This window comes from Onychomys torridus, chromosome 8, assembly GCF_903995425.1.
Source record: "Onychomys torridus chromosome 8, mOncTor1.1, whole genome shotgun sequence".
NCBI classification, from domain to species: domain Eukaryota; kingdom Metazoa; phylum Chordata; class Mammalia; order Rodentia; family Cricetidae; genus Onychomys; species Onychomys torridus.
In genome coordinates, this window is record NC_050450.1 from 93,766,975 (window position 1) to 93,791,505 (window position 24,531).

General features: G+C 38.9%; 1 protein-coding gene and 1 pseudogene across 11 annotated transcripts in view; one reads left to right on the forward strand and one right to left on the reverse strand.

The window, feature by feature from the left end:
- Positions 1-24,531, forward strand: part of Tanc2 (tetratricopeptide repeat, ankyrin repeat and coiled-coil containing 2) — a 332,046-nt gene that overhangs the window by 264,334 nt on the left and 43,181 nt on the right. For all 11 annotated transcript variants that reach the window (XM_036197446.1, XM_036197448.1, XM_036197449.1 and 8 more), the window contains one exon: positions 20,534-20,642. In XM_036197446.1, the coding sequence (XP_036053339.1) occupies positions 20,534-20,642 (109 nt within the window). The remainder of the gene's footprint in view (positions 1-20,533; positions 20,643-24,531) is intronic.
- On the reverse strand, positions 15,236-15,514 carry LOC118589827 (annotated as a pseudogene).

Genomic DNA, 24,531 nt, shown 5'->3' on the forward strand with positions numbered 1-24,531 from the left:
CATTTTGATGCCCAGCTTTTTAAAGCAAGCAGTAACCAAGTCTGGGTCTCTGCATATGTTGTATGATGTTCATGAAGTTATTTTGCTGTAAGATAGAACCTAGCCTTATGTCTTCTAACCTTCAACATATACCTGAAAGGGCAGAGAGGATCAACCATATATGCATCATAGCTTTTTCTATTCACATATGCTGATGATAGAGTTTAATTTATAAATTAGTCACAATGAGAAGTGAAAAACAATGAAGTGGTATAGTGTAATAATAAAGGTTACATGAATGTGGTCTCTCAAAATATCTTACTGTGCCTTTATATTTTCCACTTAAAAGAGACACTTAACAAGTTCACAGATTCTCTTTAGCATATCCAACTTGTCAATCAGCAATACTACACTTTGGCTTTAGGGACTTTTTTTATTTATATTTTTTTTAACTTTATTTATTTATTTTTATTTTTTGGTTTTTTTGAGACAGGGTTTCTCTGTGTAGTTTTGGTGCCTGTCCTGGATCCTGCTCTGTAGACCAAGCTGGCCTCAAACTCACAGAGCTCCACCTGCGTCTGCCTTCCGATTGCTGGGATTAAATGCATGTGCCACCACCGCCCGACCAAGGGACATTATTAAATAAAATAAAGTTTACTTGAACACAGGTGCCACGACATCCAGTATGCTAAGAGGACTACTAAGTGATTAGTTGGTGTACAATATGTACGACATGGACACACTAGACAAAGAAATGGCTTAGGTCCCAGGCAGGACAACATAGGGTAGTCTTATATTTCATCACAGTACTCAGAAAGCACACAATGTAACTTACAATTTGCTTATTCATGTAATTTTTTTCTTTATTTCTCATTGATCATAGCTAACTAAAACTCTGGAAACTGAAATGGCAGATAAGAAAACTGCAAATCTTGCTGATATTGCTTCTGACACAACATTAAAAACTGTATAGTTAAAAATTTAATATAGAATTACTTAATAAACACGTTGAGGCCAATTCCCAAACAATATCTTGCTAACTGATCTATTTTCCTGTCCTGGAGTATATCAGATGATTGAAAAGCAGGTAAGGTCCAAGGCAAACAGACTACCACTAAGTTAACAATATCTTTCTTACAAAAGACAGAATCCTCAGGAGCTCACAAAGGAGAAAATACAGTATTTATGAAGCATATTATAGCTATGTGGGCTTGTTCTCCAATAGTGTTTATTAACTAAGAGCAACAACAGCCTGGTGCATACACTTTCAGCTTCAGGTGCTGGGTGGTCTGTTCTTTGGTGATTTACTGATGCAGCTGCTCAATGGCCATCATATTTTACTTAAGAGAGAACAGAGTATATTTGTAAACAGGACGAGGAATTATTTATCAAAAACACCACCCTTAAATTTCATTCAGTTGGAATTCAAGCTCCTCCTCAGCATTGAACAGCACCAACCTTGTTACTTCCATGTTCATCTCATAGTTGAGATTCCCTGGAATTTCACTGAGAACTAAAGGGCAGATCCAATCTAGCCTTTCAGAGAAAATGGCTGCAACTGCTTTTCATTTAGTGTTTGTCTTTATGGCCTTCAGCTTCCATTTCTTGTATATTTTCTCCCTTCTGTTTTCCACATTCTCTTCAGTTCTGTCTAGAGTACCCAGTGTCCTCAGTAGGCCAGAGTAGACCGACTCAGTGCCTCTAACAACATCAGCTACACCAGGGCCTGACATGTGCATGTCTAGAGAGGACTCTCAGGGACAACACAGCATTGTTTCTTCTAGTCCATTTTCTAGACTCTAAGCAGTTTTTTACTCTGAACTTGTTGACCTTATTAGAGAACTAGACACAGGGAAAATATTCTACTGATATCAAAAATTAGTTGATATTCTTCAAAAATAACAGTAGACTACCTAAGGACATGTTTTCTTCCTAAACAGAAAAGATCTGGAGTGATGTAAGGAGGAGCAGATCCAGAGGTCAGCGCTACAGAGCTGATGTTGAACTTTTTCCATTTTAAATATCACAGTGCCTATTGTCCCAGAAACTGGGCAGAGATTTGACATAATGGAGAGAAGTATTTAACGTTTCATCGACATAATTTTGACAAAAAAAAAAGGGGGGGGTTAAAAACAGACTCCTGCCGGGCGGTGGTGGCGCACGCCTTTAATCCCAGCACACAGGAGGCAGAGGCAGGTGGATCTCTGTGAGTTCAGAGGCCATCCTGGTCTCCAAAGTGAGTTCCAGGAAAGGCGCAAAGCCACACAGAGAAACCCTGTCTCAAAAAAAACAAAACAAACAAACAAAAAGCAGACTCTTTCTCTGGCTCAGTAATTGTGTTGGGGGATTAAGCCATCTATTGCTGGAAATCATTTGTATCATCAGAACTTGGGTTTGTTCTAGGATCACACTATGTAGAGCAGGCTCCAATCCTCCAGCCTCAGCATCTCAAGTGCTGCTAGCATTACAGGCATGCACTACCATGACCAGTTTAAAACTTTGTTCTGACATCAAAAGCTTTGGTGTTTTCTGTCTTTGTGAAAGTCCCTGGGACCATTCACAGGCCTAGACCTTACAGCCTTATTCTGCTTCTGTTTCCCCCTGTTCATCAATATCAGATCCTGAATTTAATTTATCCTGTTTTATTTCCTTGTTCATTGAGGTATAGATTAATGCACTAATCTAATAAACTAATCCCTGCTATTATGCTAATAGTAAGAAGGTGGAAACCCTATTTGAGGTGACTTGTGCATTTTAAGTGAGGTGGCTGAGAAAAGTGGGCACTAGCCTTTTCTATCCAACCCATTAGTAACTCTCATAAGTAGAAATTTGAAGCTGATAGATAGCTGAGCGATACCAGCCATGTGGTGCTATCTAATTACTGCTTAACATTTCTATACCACATTGGGCTCAGCCTCAATAAATTTCCATACTTCTTTTCTGTTTCTTTTCCTTATTATCTCGATTTTCATGATACTGAGCCTCCCCAAAGAACAGCTGTCAGATTTAACATTTTGCTGGAACAGAGGGCTATTTTGACACAGAAATTAGAAACCTTGGCTTATTTATTTTTATTTTGAAGTGTTTGAATTAAACACAATAAACTTGTGAAATTTATACAATTTATGTAGAGCTGATACAACCTAACCTATGAAATCATGATATAGAAGCTTAAGTTAGTTTTGACCTGATTTCTTCAAACTAAGAATAGCAAATACTGTGGTGAGTAAATAGAAGGGAAACTACACAAATCCTTTATTGTAATTCTACACTTAACTTGCTTCTTCATGGTCAGAGTTGATTGCTTATAATTAATGGGGTTTTTTTGTTTGTTTCATATTTGGGCATGAACTATATGTTTACTTAGTGAAGTATCTTTTGGGGACTTGGTGCTCTTAGAGCAAGGTGTCAGGTAAGCAGTTTGCCTAAGGTTAAAAAGAAAGAAGAGGGGGATGGAGGGAGGGCTCAGCACTTAAGAGCACCGCCTGCTCTTCCAGAGGAGCCAGGGTCAGTTCCCAGCTCATTACTGCTTATAACTCCAGTTTCAGGAGATCCAACACCTTCACACAGACATACATGCAGGCAGAAGACAAAAGCACATCAAATAAAAATAAATAAATAATTCTCTTAAAGGAAGAAGAAAGCATCTACCTCAAAGTGAAAATTATCTATACCAGAGCTCTGTCTAGCCAGTGTACAGAATGATGAGTTATTGTTAGTAGATTTTGTTTGTTCTTCAAATTCCAGACATGAACCTCCAAGTGGGGTAACATGAACTCAAGTTAGTGAAGCATGAACTCAATGTTAGTGCTTCTGGTAGACATTGCAGTGTCTCACAGTAAGTCCGTAAGTGTGAAGTGAGTTCTGTTTCCTAGAAGTGTTTGTAGAGACCTTAGCAAGCTGATGAAACATGGAAAGAAAACAGAGACTCCTGGAACTAAATCAGCCCTTAGGCATTCCTATGTACCACACATTCTCCACCAATACCTAGCTGTTTGTAGGTGACCCTACCACCCAGAAAGAATTGGCTCCTTAATGTCTTTTTCATTTTTAAGGTTTCTCTATCACCAAGGAGGAAATCAGTATTCCAATGTCATGGTTTAGATTTAAGTGTTTTCCAGGGAAATATTTCTTTGACCTTAATATTGCTGAGAATTCATCTAATTTAATTAATGAATACTTTTTTTCTACCATCTAATCATCATCAAAAAATGAGTTTTAAACTGAAATGTAAAGTAGTACTTTTCTGACCCAAAGTCATGTTTTTGTGATATGATACAAATGAGAAAGTATATGAAAATCTAGTATGTCCTTCAGTTTTACAAGTTTGTTTTTATTCAGCATAAATCATTAGCCAAATAGGCAAAGTATTTCTGTCTTTTAAACTGTCTAACAGGAGGTTGGGGAAGATAGCTAAATGGTAGAGTGCTTACCTAACACATATAAGGCCCTAGATTCAATCCCCGCTATCATAAGAAAGAAAGGAAGGAAGAAAAGTAAATCAGCTATCTAGTAGATGTGTTGATTCTTACCCATAATCCTAGCTTCAGGGGACTGAAGCAAAAGGATCAGAGTTAGAGGCCAGTCTGGGGCTACACTCAGCGCGACCTGAGTCTAAAAGTAGAAAAATTGTCTAACCATCAGAAGATTGGTATAACATTTATTTTTCCTTTTCCAAATCCAAAAGTAGGTTTAGAGACTGGTGATAAGAATTTTAGGGCTGGAGAGATGGTTAAGAGCACTGGCTGTGGCTGGAGAGATGGCTCAGAGGTTAAGAGCACTGACTGTTCTTCCAGAGGTCCTGAGTTCAATTCCCTGCAACCACATCATAGCTCACAACCATCAACAATGATATCTGGTATTCTTTTCTGGCCTGTAGGCATACATTCAGGCAGAACACTGTATACATGATAGATAGATAGATAGATAGATAGATAGATAGATAGATAGATAGATAAAATCTTTTTTAAAAAAAGAATTTAAAAGCCCAGTTAAAACTGAAAACTACATGTACTGTCATAAAACCCCATGAGAAATGTGCTAAATTAATATATACAATGAAAGTCCTGCTTATGATGAGGTGCAGAGAGCTTTGTTTTATGACATGAATAGTTCAGCCTTTACTATTCATGAAACTTTTATATAGAAGAGTCAGCAAGCAACACCAAAAGGGGCTTGTATTTATTCTTCTAGAGAGTAACACTGCTTCTTAAATATGCATATGTAGCTTATTTTAAAGGTGGTTGTGGTCTGTTTAGAAAATAGTGGCCTAGAGGGGTCAAGGACACCACAAGAACATAGCCCACAAAATCAACTAACCAAAGCTCATAGGGGCTCATAGAGACTAGAAGGACAGTCAGAGATCCTGTATGGGTCTGACCTAGGTTCTCTACATATATGTTACGATTGAGTAGCTTGCTATTCTTGTGGGACTCCTAACAGTGAGAGTGAGGGCTGTCTCTGACTCTCTTGCCTGTTTGGGGGATCCTTTTCCTCCTACTGGTTGCCTTGTCAAGCCTTGATATAAGGGTATGTGCCTAGTCTTATTGTAACTTGTTAGGCCATGTCCTGTTGATATTTCTGGGAAGCCTGCTCTTTTCGGAAGGGAATGTCTTAAAATAACTTTATCTAAAAATATTAAAGGACATGGAAAGGTGTTAAAGATCTTTTTTTTTTTTTTAAACTGAGTCGTATGTGTAGCATGGGCTTCCTGCGTTAATTTCCCAAGTTCTGAAATTATAGGCATGTATCCATGCCCAACAAAGGCATTTTTAATATTAAAAGTAGCATAAAGGGTTATAGAAGAACTCAGTTGGCAAAGTGTTTGCTGTACAAGCTTGATGACCTGAGCTTGATTCCTCAGAACCCACATAAAAGAAAAGCCAAGTGTAGTGACACACACTTTTAATCTCAGCACTGGGGAAATGTAGATAGATGGATTCCTGGAGCTCACTGACCAGCCAGCCTACCTTGTTCAGAGAACCCCGGGTCCCACTGAGAGACCCTGTCTCAAAAAAACAATGACAGCTCCAGAGGAATTAAATCCAAAGTTGAACTTTTGCCTCCACATTTGTGTACATGTACACACACATAAATGCACCCCCATAAATACTTACGCACCTACACAAACACAGATGCACATACATACACACACATCTACAGGGGGAAAAAAGTAGCATTAAGAATAGAGGCTAATTTATCCTACTAATAAGCCTCTGAAATAACACTAACCAAATCAAAAGAATTCCAGAGGTTGTCAAACCAGGATTAATGGCACAGCAATCAGTAGGAGTTATTGCCAGCTTAGTGAGACTTGACAACACATTTTCTTTTTTGTGAGTAGAGCAATTCACTCCACTGTCTGTAGAGACTTCCAAAAGCAGATAAAACTCCATGTTTAGTCAAAATCAACACTAATAGCTTTCTACCCTCTTAACTGTAAGAAACTACAGCTGTGAGATTTTCATTTTCTGAAGCCATCAGCATATCTAATTGATTCTAAGTCCCAAAATTGATTTGTAAATACCCATTTAATTTTATCCCCACTGACCACACCATGGTCTCCCACATGGAATCATCTTTCTTCTTGCCCTCCTCCAATCTATTCACCAGCAGCCAGAGAGGTTATTTTCAAACACAGTTCATACCACGTGACTCTTCTAGAAACCCTTCAGTGCCTTTTCTTACCATCAGAACAAACCAAAGGCCCTGTGTGCGTAAATAGCTTCTGCTTGCCTCTAAATAATACAATTTTATGCCACTTCTAGAAGTTTCTTTCTCACCTCTAGACCTGTAAGAAGTAAGAAAGAAGGACTTACAGTTTAGTGATTTTAATAGACTCATTCATAACTAGCTATAATTCAAAGCAAAGTGCAGTGCTGAACCTAAAGAACATAGAAGGAGTGTGAGAAATTGACTACCTTTCTGTGGCTACTGTTACTCTTCAAATTATGACCATCCAGTAAAGTCATAACTTTTCTGCCTCATGAAGCCTCACTACCTGCCTGAAGACCTCACTGGGTCAAAGATGTCCGTTCTAGAGCAGTGATACATTTGTAGAGCAGAAAAGCCTTAGGAAAAGTTGAAGCAATGTAGGAGAAAGCATCAAATCCCTGTGCAAATTGACTGTTCCCAAAAATGCTGTTTTGCTCATTTCTAAAGGGCTATACCTTTAATAGACTTACTTCTAGTTCCAGTTCATCAGTCTCTTACATATCTGCTTCAGATGTGAAATAGTAGCACAACAGGATTAGAAAACATTTTCAACTCAGCTTCCAAGGAAAAGTTGTGAAAAAGGATATGGCTCAGGTAAGAGAATATTTGCCCAGCATGAAGCCCTGGGTTGGATCTCCAGCACTGCATAAAATTGCTACACACCTGTAATGCCAGCACTTAAGAGGTTGAGGTGTGAAGATCAAGAGTTTAAGCTTGACAGGCAGTGGTGGCACACACCTTTAATCCTAGCACTCGGGAGGCAGAGGCAGGTGGATCTCTGTGAGTTCAAGGCCAGCCTAGTCTACAGAGTAAGATCCAGGACAGTCAAGTACTCCTAAGTACTCGAAGGTAAAGATAAAAGGGTCCAAAATGACTCCAGAATATATGGAAATGATGGAGGACGATGTTGCTCCTAATCAGCATAGAACTTTCTAGAGGATGGGCCAGCTAGCATCATAAATAAATGAGGAAGAACATGCCTCTTAGGAGAACATGAGTCCCATTAGAATGAACTGCTTCCAAGGAAAGGTGCACAGACTGTATTTAGAGATGTTAGAGATGTGGCTTTGGAAGATGGACTAAATGGAAAGCTCTTAGTATGGTGGTGTCAGTAAATCACAGTAGACACTTAGAACTAAACTGTAACCCCAGGCCAGGACTTTAAAGCAGGTGTGGCTGCACCGACCTGTAATCCTAGCAACTGGGAGGCAAACACTGGAGAATCACAAATTTGAGACCCACTTGTGAGCTCCAGTCTAAAAATAGTAATAAGCATGAGAAGGGGTTATAAAGCAATAAGTTGAGATGCATGAAAACAGAATTGTTAACTAAATGCTAGAAACGATGATGAATGGTCAGCCAAACAACTTAAGAGTTAGGAGAAACAAGGAAGAGAAAGGTTATAAAAGCCAAAATAGTTTCAGAGTTTATCAATATCACAAAGAAATGTAAGTTAAGGAGCCCTCTTTGGCTTTGCCAGAAAACTTTGAGTAGAATGGTTGGTAACAGAAGCCAGATTTACGTTAAAACTAATATGAAATGAAAAGTGGAGAACACTAACATAAACTGTATATTTTTCCCAGAATTTTAGTACTGCAGAAAACTTAACCATATTTATAGACATTAGGAACTAGCCACTAGAGAATGAGGAAGATCAAAGAAAGAAACGAAGACAGCAAAGGGGTGCACTGTAACTGCTAAAAAGAGAAATTTAGGAGAAATCCAAGGACAGTTATATTTCATAAAATAAAAAAAATAGAGTTTTAGAAGACTGCAGAAGCAAAATCAAATAGGATTACATCAAATTCAAAAAGATTGTTCATGTAGATCTCATCCATTTCTCTGTCATTGGGTGACAGTAATAGAATCAGTCAACACAGTGAAGAAACAGCTGACAGAATAGAAGAAAATATTTATAAACTTTTGTCTTGGGGTTTTGATTGGTGTAATAATAAACACCATGACCAGCCGAGCGGTGGTGGTGCATGCCTTTAATCCCAGCACTGGGGAGTCAGAGCCAGGCGAATCTCTGTGAGTTTGAGGCTAGCCTGGTCTGCAGAGTGCATTCCAGGATAGCCAGGGCTATACAGAGAAACCCTGTCTCAAAAAAACAAAAAACAAAAACATAATGACCAGAAGCAACTTGGAGAAAAAGGAGTTTCTTTATCTTACAGCTTTCAAGTCACATTCCTCAGGGGTAGCACCTCCCACAATGATCTGGGCCTTCCAACACCAATCATTAATCAAGAGCGTATTCCACAGAGGACCTGGGTTTAATTCCTAGTACTCACATAGCAGCTCACACTTGTGTTACTCCAGTCCCTGAAGATCCAATGGCCTCCCTTCTTGTCTCCTTGAACATCCGGCATGCATGTGGTGCACCGACATTCATGCAGATGTGACACCCGTACACATTTTTAAATTTTTTAAATAGAAAGAGATGGAAGGCTTCCAAACTCTCTTTATAAAACCAGTATTGCTCAAATACCATAACAAAAAAAAAAGAAAATTACAAACCAATCTCTGTAATGAATTTACATGCAAAAATTCTCAATAAAATATAAACCAAATTCTAGATCACATCAAAAAAGTCATTCATTATAACCAAGTTGACCTTTGCCATATGTAAATCAATAAATGAAATTTGTCATATAAATGGACTCAAAGACTCAAGATCATCTCAATAGGTACAGAAAATGTCTTTGACAAAATTCAACATCTCTTCATGATAAAAGTCATGTAGATGCTAGGGATGAAGGAAGCATACCTCAACATAATAAAAGCTATCTATAACAAGCCTGTAGCCACCATCATGTTAAATGGAGTAAAACTCAAAGCATTCCCATTAAGATCAGTGTAGCACAAATCCTAATTGGTGTTAATGAAAACCAGGAATCAGATATTGGGATAAATGCTGAAAGATCAAAGAGAGAAGAGCAAGCCACAGCCACCACCTCTTAACCTCACCAACTCCTCAGCCTGAAAGAGAGTGAGCTCCTATCTCCTCCTGCCTTATATTCCTCTCTCCTGCCCAGCCATATCACTTTCTGTCTCCACCTCCCTAGTGCTAGGATTAAAGGTGTGAGATCTCAAGTGCTGGGATCAAAGGTGTGTGCTACCACTGCCTGGCCTCCATGGCTAACTAGTGACTCAGCTCCTCACTCTAATCTTCAGGCAAGCTTTATTTGTTAGAGCACAAACAAAATATCTTCACAGATCAGGAACAAGATAAGACTCTTCATTCTTTCCACTTCTCAATATATTACTTGAGATCTTAGAGCAATATAAAGAGAAAGGAATAAGATGGATACAAATGGATACAAATGGAAAAAGTCAAAGTATTTCTTTTGAAGATAATATGATTCTATACATAAGAGACTCTAAGGACTACACACACATTAAAAACAAAACTTGTTGAGTTTATAAACACTTTGAGCTAAGTTGCATCATACAAAATTAACTCACAAAAATCAGTAGTCTTCCTCTCTGTACCAATGACAAATATTGAAAACAAAATCAGGGCTACAATTCCATGCACACAGTAATTACAAAAAAATAAATAAATAAACTATCTTTGAGTAAATCTAACCAAGGAAATAAAAGACTTCTACAATGAAAACTCTAAGACACTAAAAAAAGAAATTGAGAAAGATACTAGGAGATGGAAAGACCCACCCCCAATCTCATGGATCAGAAGAATTAATCTTATGGAAAAAGCAATTAACAGATTTATGCCATCTCAATAAAAATTCCAAGGTCCTTTCTCACAAATTGAGGGGGAAAAAAATCTCAAGATCTGTATGGAAACAAAAGACCAAGGACAGTCAAAGCAATACCAAACAAAAAGAATTCTGCAGGAGGTATCTTCATTCCTGATTTTAATTATCCAGCAGGCTGTAGTAATAAAAAGGCATTGTGGAACTAGTACAAACACACACACATAGATCAACGGACTTGAATAAAGGACCTAAGTATAATTCCACACAACTACAACTACATGGTTCTTTACCACAATGCCAAAGATATACATTGGAGAAAAGACAGAATTTTCAATTAAAAAAAAAAATTAAAAAAAAAAAAAACATGGATTCCAGCATTCAGAAAAATGAAACTAGATACTTATCTCTCCATGCAAAACTTAACTCTAAATGGATCATGGACCTCAACAAAAGACCTGATATCCTGAAACTCCTAGGAAAAAAGTAGGGCATGTGCTCGGTGTCTTCTGAAAAGAAAGAAGCAAACAATGAATCTGCCTGTCAGGCAGTTTAAGGTTCTTTCCTGCCCAAGGATGCAATGTTGGCTTAGCTAATCAGAACGAATCTTTCTGAACTTAGATGCAGTTCTTTTAAATTCTCACACTGTATTTCTACTAAGGCTCAGGAGCTACAAAACATACTCTGAGGAAGATGACATCTTTGTCTTCTTACAGCTGACAGAAAATGAAGCAGTCCAAGGCATGGATCCTTAGCCAAAGTACTGACTCCTTTATATCCTAAACAATGATTGCTTGGTGGCATACGAATGTCTCTCACTGAAAATAGTGCTTTACCATACTGTCCTGTGAATGACTACTTTCTAAGCACAAAGACCATACACAAAAGGAATAGTAATTTAAAGCAGTTTCCCTCTTTGCCTTTAGTGCATGATGGGCTATGATGGGGGATCTGTTGGTGCTGCCACCATCCCATTCCTTTGTGTTAGCTGTCGTGTAGATTTGAAAATGATTGCGTGTTTGCTGGCAGTTGTTAGACATGCAGAGCCTTTTGTATTGATTGGTTAATAGTGGTAGAAAATGACCACTGTCACAAAGCACAAGAGTCGCCTTCTGATCCTATGATGGAGTCTAACAGTCTTCCTGCAAAGTGCGATTTTATCTTGTTTCCAGAGAGCTAATGGATAAAGATAGTGTTTTAGTGTCTGCTTATGTCACTGACAGTGAGATCTTAAATATGTTCTCACTCCTGCTTTCCCTGTCTGTCTGTCCATCCCTCTACTGTCAGTCTCTCGACAACACTTGCACACTAAAGATACTGGTAACTGCTAAAGTAAACACTAAAATCTCAGGAGTTTTTCCCACTAGAAATTGACTCTTCATTCACATGAAATCCAGAGGCACTATATGGTTTGAAGAGGTCTGTTCTACACAGTTTTGTGAGGCCTAGTCTAGTGGAGACTCAGCCATCTTTTAACACACTATTTTGGGGGCATGATGTCATCACCTGGCATACTAGGGAAGACAGATAAAGTGTAGGAGCAGATTTTTCTGGGCCAATCTAAAGTAATGAATATCATTCTCCCCTCTTTTCATTAAGCATATCTCAATTATGTGACACCCAACCCTCACTCCCTATTGAATGCAAGGCCATTTCCCAAAAACAAACCTTGACTGGAAGGAAAGCATAACATTGTAGGTGGTAGCCAGCTCTGCAGTCTTCTCTCATTAGGTCTCCCTAAGTAATTCCCTGTATTTGCCTCTATAATATATAAGCATTCCATAGCAGTCCCATACTGTGTCAACCCATATTAAGATAGGTACCTCACCAGCTGGCTATCACTATACTATATTGTCACATCTGACCATCACACAGTGTGAAAGCATCCAAGTCTTGTTTCTCTGAAACATTAAAGCTTTGTCTGAGTTTGTCATCACAAAAGCTAGGAAAATTAATATACCTACACATTACTGACCAAGGCTACAATGATGGGCATCCATGCCTGAACTACTTAGATTTACTTGTTAGCATATTCAGTTCTACAAATAAAAACTTCAAGACTAGCTGTCTCCCTGGCGTACTAAGTGAAAATTTATTAGAAAAAAATAAACACAGTGCCATTGTAATAATGTTTAAAAACAGTTAAATAGGGATGAGGCAAACTCTTCTTGCTTTAAAAAGGGTTTTTCTCTGAACTCTTTGTTTTTTCGAGACAGGGTTTCTCTGTGTAGTTTTGGTGCCTGTCCTGGATCTCACTCTGTAGACCAGGCTGGACTTGAACTCAAAGATCCGCCTGGCTCTGCCTCTGGAGTGCTGGGATTAAAGGTGTGCGCCACCACCGCCTGGCTTTCTCTCAACTCTTAAGGCATAAGAAACCAGGCCATCAAATGACAGTTACTTTTTGTTGTTGTCTCCAGTAATGTATATCAAGGGGCTACTGATGCCTCTGCAAGTGAGAACAGAAGATAATCTCCCCTACCCCCATTCTGGATACCATCTTCTCTGACTTTTGTTAAAGCATGTGTATGCAGGAAGAAAAGACAGTGTGGGTAGGGTGGGACAGACAGTCCTCAACTCTGACTTGTGATTGCTTCTTTCCTAACTATCTAAAATCAAATATGCCAGACATCATGGTGCATTATAGCTGTAATCCCAGCAATCAGGAAACTGAGGGAGGAGGATCAAAAGTTGGAAGCCAGCCTGGGTAGGTGGGTGGGTGGATGTCTGTCTGCCTGCATGCTTATCTGTTTGTCCCCCCCCCTTCCTTTCTCCTTCCTGTCACTCCCTCCTCTTCCCCATTTATCCCTCTCTTTCTTTTCATCCCTGTCTTTCTCTCCCCCAACCACCTTGGCATGAGTTTGCTCTGTTCTACCAAATTCCACCATAATAGACTGAATCCATGAGTACAGCAAACCCTTCCACCGTTGAATGGTTTCTGTCAGGTCACAGCAGTGAAAAGTCTGACATAGAAAGTAGTCATTCTTTCAGTATTTCATTATGCTGTATATTAGATGTAAATGAAAAATAAAATTATTTTTAATAAGTCACACTTCATTCTTACCACAGTCCTGAAAGCTAGACATTGCTGTCTCACCAAGAGCTGGCCTAGCTTGCCCTTAGTTATGGGGCCTGAGAGTGATGTGGGAGAACTGGGATTTGAAACATGGCTTTGTTGGAGTTAGAGCGGAAAAGGCAGCACTGTGAATGTAGACAGGGAAGTCTGCAGGCTGACTTTGATTCTCAGGAAGTCTTACTTAAAATGATGTGGAAATAAGTGTCTGTCCTTACTACTCCCTCCCAACCCATAGTCTTCATAACCACTTAGAACCTATCTTAAAGTCATCTTGATTGCCATAATCTTCAGTTAGAAAGTGTATTTTGTTTGGTTGTGACTAAAATCACACTTAACAGAGTTCATTCTGCTTCATTTCTTAGTTCACAGTTTCCCAAAATGCTAATTAAAAATTGCCAACTTTGGGCTGGAGAGATGGCTCAGCAGTTAAGAGTGCTTACTGCTCTTGCAGAGGTCACAAGTTTGGTTCTCAGCACCATATGCAGCAGCTCACAATGACCTATAACTCCAGCCACAGGGACTCTGATACCTGGCCTTCGCCACACATGACACATAAATTCATGTAGGCACACATACATACACATAAATAAAGATAAATACACCTAAATTTGTCAACATGAATGATAATTATGTTAGGAATTCAGTGTTATTGGAAGGCAGAGGCAAGTGAATCTCTGTAAGTTCAAGGTTAGCTTAGTCTATATAGCAAGTTCCAAGCCAGCAAGAGCTACATAGAGAGCCCCCATCTCAAAAAGAAAAAAGAAAAAAGAAAAAAGAAAAAAAAAGAGTTACTATACAAATAGTTATATTATTATTTATACTGGTGGATTCTTGTTTATGTTACACTAAATGGGAGAAGTTAACATTTACGTACATTTACTACTATGCTCATGCTTATAAGTATAGTGGTTTTTTTCCAAGCCAAACCATATCCAGCTTTATCAAAGATACTTTCCATAAACAATCATGGTTTTTCAGGCAGGACATGGGCAGACAATCATTAACAGAATACAAGCACTTCCAAACTCCCTTCTCGTATAGACTACCAGAATCAGAAAGCCACTATAAAACCCAATGAGTCTTCATTCGATGCTTTGAAAAGGGGGAGAGCTTAGAGTGAGGGCTGTCAGTGCACATTGAGGGTGTTGTTGAACAGCTTTTCACAAGCCGACCCTGACTTTCAGGAAACCAAACGAACTAGATAAATTATCAATCTGAAGATGCACAATCTTTGATAAAAGGAACCACTGCTCTTTTGAGGACACAGTGATACCACTGCAAAGTCCAGATTGCCTGATAGACTGTCAAAACCAATTTTGGGGGTCGGGTTCCAACAGGTGTCTGATTGAAGGGAGTTAAGTCTATGTTGATGGTACAGGGGAGGAAGTCACAACAATGAATTTAGAGTTCCCACACAAGGCATTTTGTGCCACGGTGGCCACATATGTCAACACCAGGACATCTCTCCTGAGAGCCAAGAGGAGTCTTTCAAATTATCAGGGGAAGATGTTTTCCAGCATCAACCATCATCAGTCCAGCTTGGGAGACATTTTGTTAGTGACACATGTTCCTTTCCTTCACATACACACACACACCCCAAAACAAGGAAGTGTTCTGTGTGCTAACAATATAGCTTTTTAAAAAAAGTAAAACAACATTCTGCAGGTTTTATAAAATTTGATAAAAATAGTATTTCAAACTGTACAGTCACCAGTACTCAGTTAAGTATACAGTTATCAAAAATGCACACATTTCACTTGGCATTTCCAGCACCTTCAGCTTTTTGTGCCTGGTCTGTTTTGGAATCTCCATTTTCTGCAGGATTATTCACATCCTTCCTGGCATCGGCTGGCTTTCCCTTCTTCCCCTTGAGGACCTTCTCTCCCTTCTATGCAGGGGCCTTTTTAGGCTTGGGCTCTGGCTTTGGAGGAGCAGGTTTAGCAGACAACCTTGCAGATCTTCTCTGTGGCTCATCCTTCACCTTGGCTTTATCTCCTTTAGTATCCCCTTCAGCCTTTCTTTTGGGCATGGCAGCAGCAGGGTATCTCAGTTCTGAATGTGGGGATGCAGCGGTGCGCAGGTTTGGTCCATCCGGGGGTCATTCTCGCTGCTTCTAAGTATAGTGTTTTTATGATAATCTAGAAATTATTGTTTTGGAAACTATAATATAGATGTCTAAAGTGTTACTGCTTAATTGATTAGGAGTAGTTGTATGAAAAACCTGGCTTCTGTTCCCAATAGATTAATAGAAAGCCTTATTGAGAACCAGCTTTGAATATCCTTCAAATACCATGCTGAGGATTTGCTCTAATTTCATTCTGCTGCTGTGAGAAACACCATGACCAAAAACAACTTAAGAAACAAAGAGTTTATTTCAGCTTCCAGATTACAGTCCATTGTCAAGGGGAGTCCAGGCAGGAACCTTAGAGGAAGGCTGTTTGTGGGAGGCTTGAAGGCTTGAACTCTGACTTATACTCAGCAAGCTTTCTTATACAGTTCAAGCCACCTGCCTGAGGCCCTCCAGTATCAGTTAATACTCAATACACACACACACACACACACACACACACACACACACACACACACACACCCATAGACGTACTCACAGGTCAGTTTCTCAATTGAGGCTCTGTTCTCAGATGACTCTGGGCTATGGCAAGTTGATAGTTGAAGCTAATCAGAATAGAGTTTAAAAGAATATACTAAAGGAAGTATAAGCCATTGAAGAACTTTTAGCAAGATTTTGATGAGCTTTTGCAATATATCTTCGGAATGGACCAGGTAGTGAACACTAAAATGGAGTGGAAACATGGTTATCTTATACTTATCCAGGTGAGGAAGTTGAAGGAGAAAAACTGATAACTGGATTTTTATGCCTATCTGGCCATGTTTGAAAGAAAAAGTAGTCTTAAAGTATTTGTTTTTAAAAGAAAGCTCCAACTTCAAAAGACAACTTTCATTTGACAGTAATGGAGGTAGAAAGAGCCAACAAGCAATTAGAGAGGCAAAGAATAAATCTCTGTGTTTGAAATGTCTCTGTGGGAGTCATTTACATTAAGGTATAAGTTGAAGCCAGGAGACAGGAGCTATCTAGGAAGAAAAGAAGTTAAAGGAGTTACATCATTGGAAGAAATGGGTTAAGTACCTACATATTATCACAGTTGTCAAGAGATAGCTGGTTTTTGGTGGTGGTGTGGGTTTTTTGGGGAGGAGAGAATTATTGTTTTGTTTGTTTGTTTTGGTTTTTCAAGACAGGGTTTCTCTGTGTAGCCCTCCCTGTCCTGGAACTCACTCTGTAGATCAGGCTGTTCTCAAACTCAGAGATCTACCTGCCTCTGCTAGGATTAAAGGTATGTGCCACCATACCCTAGGAGGTAGTTTTAATGAAACAGTAAGTAGGGCCTAATGCTAAAAGGAAAAAATAAGAGAAGGAAAAAATATCAAAGGTTAAGAGAAAAATCAGAACTAAGAAGTTACCAATGATATTAGAGATCTAGGAGCCAAGAAGAACATTTAGGAGTGAGCAGATGATATGAGAAGGAGAAACAAATTTGCACAAGGGAAGCAGACACATTCAGACTTTAGTTTAACTTTATAGAAGAACAAGACACTCCTGTGAGGTGTCTCTCTGTATGCTGTGAATATGTGTTGCTCTGATTGATTGAGTGATTGATTGATTGATTGATTGATAGATAAATAAAGTTGCTTGGCCAACAGCGAGGCAGAATAAGGTTAGGTGATACATTTGAATGGAAGAGCGAGAAGAAAGAGAAGTGGGGGAGACACTGCAAGCCACTGCCAAAAGAAGCAAGATGTGAAAGTACTGGTAAGCCACGAAGCCACATGGTAAGACACAGATTAATAGAAATCGTTGAGTTAAGTTATAAGATCTAGCTAGCAAGAAGCTTGAGCTATAGGCCATACAGTTTGTAATTGATATAAGCCCCTGAGTAATTATTTTATAAGCGTCTGTGGACCATGAGTGGGAGAGATTCATCTGGACCTCGGGGCCAGGCAGAAACATTTGGGTACAAGACAAACCTGGAAATGCCAGCATGTGGCATAAATTGCTGTTATTTTGTGTCCCAGACACCATAAGCTTTGGGTTCAATGAGCTTTTCAGACTGTTTTTTTTCCTCGATTTATAACACAAGCTTGTCTCAAACTTATAATCCTCCTGTCTCAGCCTCTTGACTGCTTGCTAGAATTACAGGTACAGGCCCAGCAAAGTCATTCTTTTATTAAAAAAAGAAAATCTGCCATGCTTCTATTCAAAAAGAAATGAAGGACAATTGTCACCCCCATCTCACCCTGTATTATGTGCTATTTATATACTCAGTGCCCTATCAGTGGCAGCAGTAACAAACATTGTTATCTCTAGGTACAGATGTATACTGGAGAAATTCAAGTGTCAGTATAAATACATGAAATCACTAAGACAAAGTCAATTCTGGGTCTTAACTCAAAATCCCATTCACTGTGGACACACACTTTTTTGTTACCTTTATAACCTCAGCAGACATGGATTCTCATTCAGGACTTAAAGCTTAAAAAGTAGATCAGGAGATGTATTCAGAAGCTGTCATCACAACTGTACAGTCATGGATAAGTCACTTAAAAAATAATTCTTACACCAGTAAAGCTCCAATAATTTTACTGTTACGGGATAGATGGAATTTTGAGGTCTCCGCCTCCATTACACCTAACTTTCTTAGCTCTGTTATGACAGACTACCAACAAAATGGAGCTTTCAGTTTGTTTTCTGTGTGAAACAACCCTGTGCTCAGACCTCAAGACAATAGTGATGAGTCCACACAGATTAAGCCTGTCTGGACATTCTTCCACCTACATCATTTCCTTCCTGTGTGATTAACATTGCCTAGTTAAAAGCATCCATTGTAGTTTAGAATCTTAGTGAAATGAAGATTTGGAATGGTATATATATATAAAAAACATCGAAGCCGCCTTACCTCATAGTCTCCAGGTTCATAGGAAGGGGAGAGGGAGGAAGGTGATCTAGTGTCCTCCCTCCTCCTTTGTTTGTTTTTATTTGCTTGAGGGGCTTTGTTTGTTTTGAGGCCATCTTACTGTGTATCCCAGGCTGTTGCCTAGGGCACGGGCCCTCAACAAGTGATCTTCCTTGTCTACTTAAGTACTAGGATTAAGGTATATGTCATTATGCCCAGATACTGACCTTTTTTTAATTAAAAAAAAAAAAAAAGTCCAGGGGGTTGTTGCTGTTTTTGTTTGTTTATATGCTTTTATTATTTAGGGGTACACAGATATGCCATGGTACTCATGGGGATGAGAGAACTTGCAGAAATTGATTCTCTCCTGCCAAGTGAATTCTTAGAATGAAATCAGGTCATCAGGCATGGTGGCACATACCTACACTGCTGAGATCCTAATGCCCAGTGTTTTGTCCTAAAAACATAGTTAACATTTTTACATGAATTAGGCTGTATTAGGTATTATGGAGAATATAGATGATCTAGATTTTCTCTCAATAATGTAAATAGGAATTACATACATATATGTCTCACATATACCACAAAGACATATATGTCTTAAAAGAATATATTGCCTGGGGATATAGCTTAGTTGGTAAAGTGCTTGCCTAGTTTGTAGGAGAGTTTGGGATTGATCCTCAGCATCACCTATACCAGGTATGGGATACATGGTAGGAGAGAAGTGACTCAGACATGTTGTTCTCTGGCCTTCACATGCATACATGCATACATACAGAAATGTAGTTTTGAAAATTAAAAATGGGTTTGGAGGCCTAAGTAGCATCATGTAGCATGAGACCTGTGTCAAAAGAAAGAGATCATTGAGTGAGGAATGCAGCTCAGTAAAGTGTTAGCCCTGGCTTGCTATTCAACATCACAAATAACTGGGTGGTGCACGTGTGTGTGTGTGTGTGTGTGTGTGTGTGTGTGTGTGTGTGTGTGTAACACTAAAAGACTATCATTAGGATACTTTGAGCTGGAACAGAACAGAAGATTCCAAAATAAATGGATTAAACAGCAAAAAAAAAAAAAAATGCTTTATTTAAAGTAACCCAAAATTAGAGCAGCTTAGATGCTATACAGTCAGGACTCAGGCTCAATTTTTCCAATACTTTTTATTCTAGCCCTACTTTTGGCTTTGTCCTCAGGACAGCAGATCACATGGTTTGGGCCAAGGAGACAGTTCTGGCCATCCTGAGCAGATAAGACAGTAATATCCAAGGGTTTGGAAGAAGGCTGTTCACATTCATGAACAGATTAGAAGTCTGTTATCAGAGAGATACAGGGGAATGGATACTATCAGGGAACAGTCTACTGGAAGAGAAAGCATGCAATAATATAGTAAATACTGTACTAGAGATCATACATCTCTACTGGTGGCATCAAAAAGGAAGTATTCCACTGTACTCAGCTGGAAGGAGGAGGTTGAGGCTTGACAAGAGGCTGTCAGGGAAGAATTCTAGGAAGAAGCCATCAGTCTATTTTGGACCATGTTTAGTTTAGGTGCGAAGGGATACTCCAAATGGAGAAATCCAATAAACAGGTAGCTCTAAAACTGGAGGCCTAGGGTGAGAAGAAAAGTCCAGATAGAAAAAAGATGCATAGGCTCTAGATGGTAGTGCTGCTTGAGGACTGATGACCTAGTTCAGTGAGAATACAGAACGGAGTACAGAGAGTGTGAGGAGCACTGACCTGTTAGTACTGATGAGGAGTACAGGGAGTGTGAGGAGCACTGACCTGTTAGTACTGATGAGGAGTACAGGGAGTGTGAGGAGCACTGACCTGTTAGTACTGATGAGGAGTTACTGACAAAGACAGAAAATAAAAATAAAAATCTTTTAATGTTTTCTGTTTGAAGGATAGGAATATGCCAACTGGAAATGGCTTTTATAAAATCCAAACATGTTATTTGCCTAGTAACAAATATTTTCCCCAGAATTCTGACTTAATGGCACCTAGTTTTGTTGGAGAAGTGACTGGACCTGAAGAGTCAAGGCAAAACTGAGGCATTAAAATTTTTCAATGACTCTCTTTCTTTGCAGGAGTGGCCACACATTACTTGCCTTCTGGTTTTCCCGCCAAGAGGGAAAACTAAACCGACAGCAGACTATTGAACTGGGACATCACATCCTCAAAGCACACATCTTTAAGGTAATTAGAGAACTGAGGCTTTTTTCTTTCTATCTATAGCAGACTTTCCTTAACACATGTAGGGAATGAAACTTATTCCTATGTGGTCCTACATTCTGAAATTGGTTTGCTCCATTTCCTAAATCATGTGTCCTGTTCATCCCTCAGTCTTTAGAAAGTGCTAACCCTGTTCTGACAGAGAAGTTAAATACCTCCCCATAGAGAGGCTGAGTAGGTTAATAGGCCATTTACCTAGGCATTTTAGGGAATATATACACAATATCATTTACATAAAGAGCACATACACACACTTATATGTGTTCTACATATGTCCTGAAGACAGCCATGTTGTAAGTCAGTTGAAGGTTTTTATTATAGCTAAACATACATTCATGTAATTTCTGATGCTGAGGAATTTATAGTCCACACGAAAGTACAGGAGGAAATAGTTCTCATTTCTAGTCCACAGTTCACTATTTATTACTGTGTTTAACAGTTCCAGCCCTGTGGGCTCATGGTGTAACTCAAATATAAAGCACTTGCCTAGCATGCAGAAAGCCCTGTGTTCTTTCCCCAGCACTGCAGAAATAAAAGCCTCAGGCAGAAATGGTGGTACATGTGTGTAATCAGCAAGGGAGGCAAAGGCTGAGTACTGCTGAGAGTTTAGAGCCAACCAGAAATACATAATGCTGATAGTTCTAATCCCTGTAGTCTTCTCAGAGTTCTTCCCTGACTCAGAATTGAAAAATGTACTATAATGTAAATATCTTAAACAGTTCTCTAGGTCAGACAAACCCCCAAGAGATGTAAAGATTAACAGTTCTCCAAGAGCCTCACCAATTCTTCCCAGTATGTAAGCACACAGCCAGAGAAGTTTGTTCATCAAGTGGACAGAAGTGAAACCCACTGTGACAAGTCCTTTATTTTAATAACTGTCTGGCAAATCATTGTACCAAAATGGCCTTAACTTGGTTCCTTACTTGGTAGGAACAGAATACAACTAATACAGCAGACAGGGTTCCAGTTCCAAGTGAAATATCTCCTTCATCCATAAACACTAAGATAATTGTCCTCCAGTTAGATAGGAGATGACTGTCAGTCTCTAACAAGACAGTCTGCACAGGATAAGATGCAAAGATAAAGAACATGCTTGCCTTTGTACACCATAAAATAAACACCACATTAACAGAGAAAAAACATGAAGCTTCATTTAACCAAGTGTGGCTTTAGCACATAGGAACCTACATTTACACTGTGTCTGCTTCTGTCGTTAGCACAGTTTTATCTTAGGTTGATGCAGACAGCATGCTTGTTGTATAAGATACGAGTGGTTCTCCGTGTGATTCAGGCTGTAAACCCTCTGGTGTGCAGCATAGTGATGACATGGCTGCAAGCTAAAGAGTGGAGACTAGACTCTGGGGTTCCTGGTGTTGCAGAGGCTGTTGAGAGGCTTTAGCTTCTCAGACTGAAGTCCTTAGTCTTTGTCAGCTAAGGGGCATGCAGAGTCAAAAGAAAGGCATGGCCATAACCAGTTCCACCCTGAACTTCTCATCAGCAGTGATATTCATACAGTCCAACTGATATTTATTTTGAGTTTTAAGTTTCCCTTATTGGTCATGAAAAAAATGTATTTATGTCATTAATGACCTTTAGAATAAGAAAAGGGTAAAGGCCTACGATTCTGACTATCAAGACTCTTGTTTTGATACCTTTTTGAGGTATAATGTCACCAGTTGTGTGTGTTGCGTGCGCAGGAGTGTGGGGGTGGGGGTTAGTGTACTTAGATTTGTGCCATTATCACTACCATTATTATATTTATTCACCCTAAAACATAAGCCTCATTACCAGTTTAAGTCATGTCTCACTCTACATTCTGCCCCATAAATTTGACTTTTCAAACCATTTCATAGAACTGGGTCTACATAATGTGTTCTCTTGTCCCTGTCTTCTTTCACTTAACATGTTTCCATAGTTTATTAATATTGTAGTATAGATTAGTACCTTATTCATTTTATTATAAAATAGTATTCCATTTTGTGGATGTGTAATTTTACTTATTCATTCATTGAAATACTTGAGTTGTTCCACTTTTGAAATGAATATGAATGAATACTGTGAATACTATTGCCAAGTACATTAGCAAATAGGTTCTTCCATTTGTTTAAAGAAAATTAGCTACTTTAACATGGCATCTATTACATCTACAACTCAGTAACATTTAGTACATTTATAATATTAAGGTACAGATTTATATGGACAGTCTGTTCTCTATCATCTATTTATCTGGCTATCTTTATCTTAGTCTTACTATCTCTCTCCTACTCGCTAGGCCTAGCTGGCCTGGAACTTACTCCACAACCATATTATACAAAAAAATTCATAATTTTCCTGCCCTTGATTTATGTGTGTGCAGCCACCACACCCAGATTTGTCTTCAGTTCTCTTGAGTATATACCTAGAAATAGAATTGTGTTGAGCACAATGGTATATGTATGTAGTCTCAGTACTCAGAGGTCCAAGACACAAATTTGGGCTGGGCTGGGTAACATAGCAAGACCACATCTCAAAAGAAACAAAAACAAGAAGTGACAGAATTTCTAGGTCATATAGTAACTGGATTTGACATTGTGAAGAATTATTGACCTGTTTTCCAAAGTGTCCCACCAGCAGTATGTGAGGGTTCTAGTTTCCTCATACCAGTCTGGAAATAGTGCTCAGTGGTGTAACACAGTCCCTAGCACCGAAAGAAGAAAAAAGGGGAAAAAGCATCTATTGTTTCATCCAAAAGTGAGTGCAAAGTAGTATTTCATTGTATGGTGTGGTATGGTTTCGTTTTTAAGATAAAGTCTCATATAGGTCAGGCTGACTTAAAACTCACCACGTAGTTGAGACTGTCCTTGAACTTCTGATCTTCCTGCCACTACCTCCCACGAGCTGGAATTGCAGACCCATGCCATCGTACCTGGCTTCATTGTGGTTTTGATTTGCATTTCCTAATGACATGTTATTGATCACTTAGAATTCTCTTATAACCTTGTAGTTAGTTGTCATTTAGATTCTTTTTCCTTTTAAGATAGAGTTTCCTGTAACCCAGACTGGCCCCAAGAATTCCTTGTAGTAAAAGATTACCTTGGACTCCTCATCTTCCATCCTTTGCCTCTCAAATGGTGGGATTATAGGCAAGCATCACTGTACTCAACTTTAGATTTTTTTCAAACTACAAGAAAGCATGATGTATGGAAGTTGTGGCCAGATATATTCCAATCCATTTTGTAACTCGAGGTATTTTTATATGATTGAGTCTAGTCATTGGGAGGATGTTAGAGTATTCTTGCAGTTTCTGCCAGAATTCTTGCCTCTAAAATGTTCCTGTGGTTAGTCAATCTTACAGCATTTCTTATTAGAACAGAAATATTGGCCAGGGAGAAAACTTGTAAATAGAAGAAAGATCCTTGGACAAATGGCATGAGTTTAAGTATAAACTGAGGGAAGCATGGTGGTACACACCTGTAATCCCAGCATGTGGGAGTCTAGATGAGAAGAGCATCTCAAATAAAGAAATAGTAAAGTTTAACACTTACTGTCAATTTTCTCATATATAAAATAGTAACAATAACTCAAAATTGTTAAAAAAAAATTAAAAGATATGTTTAAAAGGCACTGATAAAATCCAGTGTGTGTGTGTGTGTGTGTGTGTGTGTGTGTGTGTGTGTGTGTGTGTGTGTACATACATATGGTTTTAGGATCAAAATTACCAATATTCTTCATGAAATAAGACTTAATAAGCATAAATTCCATATGAAAATATCACCCCATCACTTCTTACACCAGTAGTTCACAGGCTTTTCTTGTAAATAACTACATATGGCTTTATAGTCTAGATTACTATCACTACAACTCTGCCATTGTA